We start from the raw sequence: 4,531 nt of genomic DNA on the forward strand, positions 1-4,531 counted from the left end.
TATTCTCCCACTGGGCTCCATGGTCCTCACCCACACAGATGCTCAATGCCCGAGGTTATCACAAACCGCCTGAACCTTCTGAGAAGCCTTCTGTGCAATTCTAATTTCTATATCTGTTAAAATAAATATATTTAAAGCAGGTCTACTGTAAGTGCTCTTTACATAATGTGATAGTATCATAATGCTCAATCCTTTGAGAAATACAACCTTTAAACAGGCCATGAGGACATTTTTCACAGGTCAACATTCTAAAAGTGCCCCAGTTACAGAACATCAGCTGACAGGAAGTAAACATGGAGCCATGGAGCCAAACTGTTGCTCAGACTGTATAAAGCTTGAAACACAATTCTGTTGAAGATGCTGAAACGGAGCCTTTAAGACACAGGGTAAAAGCAGGTATATTGACAGGTAAAATACGTTTTTTTTTTTTAATACAATAGGGAATGTAAACAGGTTAATTAGTAGAAACTCAAAATAAAAGTGAAAATACAATATGTGACTTGTAAGTGTCTTAAAATCTGAATAAATAGATTCACAACTCAGCGTGCATGATTGAAATAATTTATTGGATATTCATATATGGTAATATAATGGGTTCATCATGGTTGGTATATAAAATATGTACAAAGCAAAGCATTAGTAAAAATGACAGATCCTGCTAGGAAAGTATGTGCTTATATTGTAGAAGGCGGTAATATCTCAGCAACTTCCAAGAGGATTTCTTCATTAACAATCATTGATCCTGGATGTCGGTATCCCAGATGTGCAGGTTTCAGTAGATAATAAGCTCAGCTTGAAGTCTAAGTGGTGCTCAGATTAAAAAAGGCTGCAGTTGGAGGGTTTGGACTCTCTCACCTAAGCAAAGAGAAAATATAGTTAGAAACAGACTTATTTATTCAATACATACATGTCATGATTAAAAGCATGTGCAAAGGAAATGAGTCGTTCTACTGCCAATAAAGAAAGTTCAAAGGGGATGGATTACCATGACAACAGTGTGATCCTGTAACATGCTATCGGCGCCTAAGCTTTCCGGGTACCTGTTGTCTCTGCTGCTGGCGTCTGTACTCTTCCTCACTGGCAGCGAGAGCCTGAGCCAGAGCCTGGTCCTCCTGCTCCTGAGGGCTGAACGCAGACAAGGACATCTTAAAATCACAGTTCAGTGGGGGGGGGAAACCCACACACCACTAAGTCAGAAATATTGTCTAAGTATCAGGACTTTTAGTGTGACAATAGGGTTGGCAATTGGTGCATTCACTAGATATTATGAGATCTTTAAATATAGGAAATGACAACACTTTGGGGTATTTAGTTTCAAAGCATGATATTGATATAACATCAATATATGTTGCCCTACTGCTTCCCTATAATTATTTGTACAGCACATTTGACTGAGGATGTGTGTTTATATAATTAGGTGATATAAAAACAAACCCGTTCCCATGACTTGAGATTCATTCTTAAACTTGAAAACAGCAGCAAAGAATCTTAACCCTTATAAGCGGTTCCAAATGTTCTGAGGGAATTTGTGTCCAAAGGAAGCTTATAAATGTAATAATATATAATAGAATAGATGGAATGGTATTAAGTAATTGACATACAGTACATGTCTTTTTAATGCACATTTCTTGACGTTAGTGTCGGAAACTACTATTTCAAGCTAAAGGTCTGTGAGAAAAACACAATCCACCCAACAAATCACGCTGTCAAGAGTGTGTTTGGAGTCATGTTGAGCCGTTATTAGAATCTGTCTGGGTTTTGATGAAGTTTACTCACCTTAGAGGCGGCTGAACTGCCGGCCTTGTTTCAGCCAAAGACATCTCCAGAGCCCTTTGTAAAGCCTGATCCTCCGTCTGCAAACACAGCACCAGAGCAGGACGTCACGTTTACTTGAAATGAGGATCTCAGAGGTATTTAATCGGGGGATGTCGTGCACAGCGCCCTTACCAATCCGGCCTGAAATGATGCCGATGGTGGCATTACACTCTGTGCGGAGACCGAAGTAGGAATCCGAGGGGTAGCACTACAAAAGAAAGTGGTGAAATTAAGTTTTTAGATGCTTGAAAATTGATTAGATGAACCATTTTCAATAAAGACTTTTTATAAACTTACCCAGAGCTTTGGCCTCTGTTGTTTGCACTGACACCGTTAGAAAAGGGTCTAGAGGGTCCTGAACTGGAAGAACTAGACCTAGAACCAGAGGCGGAGCTGGAGGAAGCAGCTTGGGCCCTCATTTGAGCAGCATTTCTATGACACAAAAAAGAACAAAGTCAGCCATTATTACTGCATATTCAGTGGATGAGACTTCATTATCTGAAGTAGTGGGACTGTACCCACCCTGATTTAGACGGAGGTGCCCCACCAGTCTTGCATTCGTGATCTAGAGAGTGTCGGTGCTTAAGACAGTAGTTTAAATGACACTGGTCACAGGTCACTCGGATCATTTCCTTCTGCTTACACCCCCCTCTAGAACATTTATTGGTGAAAATCTGCAAAAAGAAAAACAGCCTTTTATTTTTGGGATTCGTACTCATTGTAAGGTGAATCACCTCAGTTCTTATATTAACCTTTCTCTTTCTCTGCGCAGGGTCCGATTTGCAATCCCGATCAATGTGTTCGCCGACTTTAATGTCGGGCATCTCTCCTCTCTTTACGGGGATGGGGGTGTTGCACAAAGGACATACTGGCACCTGGATGTCCTACAAGAAAACAAATAAAACTCTTTAAAGAAACACAAAGTTGCAAATCCTCAAAAGTTGAACATATTTTCACGACTACTGTTGTTAACCTTGACATGTCTCGGTATTAAGGATTTCAAAATCAGAACAGATATGGAAGATGTATACATTTTTTGCAAATGGCGGTGTGTTATGCACCCAAATGTAATTAAAGTTTAAATGTGTTTTTAACTTCATATAAACAACCTAAGAAAATGACTTCCATTATTGTATAGCCTTTAAATGAGAAATTACACTAAAAAACAAGTTGAATTGTACTGCAAACTTTCCCAAAATCAACGAGTCAATCAAACATACTTAGTATATTCTAATTACCTTTTGGTAAGCGGACATGCATTTGTGAGTTGCATAGGTGATGTGGTCCTTGCAGAAAATGTCTTGACAGGCGTCACATTTCATAGGAAGAAAATCTGTAATGTGAAGCAAGGTTTAAGACTTTCAGGTTCAAATTAAGCAGTACAAACCAGCTGGTCATTGTCAGCCTTCCTAAACAGCACTCACCTAAACGTTTGCAGGTCTGCTCAGAGCAGTGTTCTCCTAAATGTGGCAGCTCCATCACTTACAAATAGCTTGACAGCCGACAGTAGTCAAATCTCCACAACCTGAAGGAGGGAGAAAGAAAAATATTAAGTGTTTCGAACTAAACTGACAGATTAAGTTACGTCAACAGTCTGTTCTCTGAAAAGGGTCTCAGTGTAGGCTTCAGGACGTTCGCTTTGGAATAAGCGGTGTCATTCGTAAATTGCTTATTGCTAGTATCGTGTCAAGAAATAATTACTTATTCTAAACATTTTGCACAAAAAATAAATAAATTCGACTCTGAAGTGATTATGGTTTTGCTGTCAGAGGTTTTTTGGTCCAGAAAACGGTAGAATACTCAATGTAACGAGTAATGGGAAAGGTTGCTAACTTGTTAGCTAGGCCAGGCTAACTTATAAGATTATGTTGGTTACATAACTAGCTCACGTTACAGATAGAAAAGGCTCTACAATGCCATTATTGGCAACAGCGTAACGACAAACATAAATAACTATTCTGTGAAAATCTAAGACAAAAACCACACAAATGTTAGAAGCTAGCTTGGTTGTTGTTAAGCAATAAGCAAACAATGTATCTTGTCTAAAAAGCATCATATAATAGTGTCAAGCGAATTATCTGCTTCACTGTATCCCTCACCAGACTAAACCCAAAGAAGGAACACAGTAAACTCAATTGTAATGTTGCTTTTTTCAACGTTAATTAAATTGTATTTTTAGCTGACCAAGCTAGCTAACGTTTCCTGAACCCGACAGCTCATCGTAGCTTTTGTTTAATTCTCACTCACCAAATCCCGTTCTCGTGTCGGTCTGTAGGGTTATAGTTGGAGGCAACGATGATATTTTGTAATAATTCCGATGTTTTCGTGGCTTTTTGACAGCCGTCTGATCGCACAGATCCCTGAGCACCGCTGCCTGTTTGTGAGCCGCTGAGCTGTCTGTTTTCATTAAGTATTGATGTGTCACGCACGCTCCTCCCAGGAGAATGACGTAACCTGACGTCAACAAGCACAAGTCACGCTCAGGTGTGGTTTTATCAACAGTCACTAGAAATCACAAGAAACTTCTGGAAACTTCCAAATGACTTGTCATGCCTGGAAAGACGTTTTAGGTTGGATATTTTAAAGACATAGCTTTGAATGACAAAAGAAAACCAATGTTACAACCGACATGATGCAAATAAATATATCTTTTATATAATAGCTTGCTAGGGTTATGTCAAGTGATCCTCATGACCCTTAAAGGTCCCATGTCATG

At 39.3% G+C, this 4,531-nt stretch overlaps 1 protein-coding gene across 2 annotated transcripts; it reads right to left on the reverse strand.

Annotated features, from left to right (window-relative positions):
* Window positions 1-547: 547 nt before the first annotated feature.
* Window positions 548-4,232, reverse strand: zfand2a (zinc finger, AN1-type domain 2A). Of its 2 annotated transcripts, none has more exons than XM_071204174.1 (10): window positions 4,063-4,232; window positions 3,240-3,340; window positions 3,054-3,148; window positions 2,568-2,699; window positions 2,338-2,489; window positions 2,113-2,247; window positions 1,948-2,023; window positions 1,777-1,853; window positions 986-1,125; window positions 548-855 (listed from the first exon to the last, which is right to left on the reverse strand). In XM_071204174.1, the coding sequence occupies exons 2-9, from the start codon at window positions 3,292-3,294 to the stop codon at window positions 1,014-1,016; spliced, it is 834 nt and encodes a 277-aa protein (XP_071060275.1). In that variant the 5' UTR covers window positions 3,295-3,340; window positions 4,063-4,232; the 3' UTR covers window positions 548-855; window positions 986-1,013. The 2 variants fall into 2 exon arrangements, with proteins under 2 accessions (XP_071060275.1, XP_071060274.1); XM_071204173.1 differs by having other exon boundaries at window positions 1,041-1,125; window positions 4,063-4,231.
* Between the last annotated feature and the right edge of the window lie 299 nt (window positions 4,233-4,531).

This window comes from Pseudochaenichthys georgianus, chromosome 8, assembly GCF_902827115.2.
Source record: "Pseudochaenichthys georgianus chromosome 8, fPseGeo1.2, whole genome shotgun sequence".
In the NCBI taxonomy this organism is placed as follows: Eukaryota; Metazoa; Chordata; class Actinopteri; order Perciformes; family Channichthyidae; genus Pseudochaenichthys; species Pseudochaenichthys georgianus.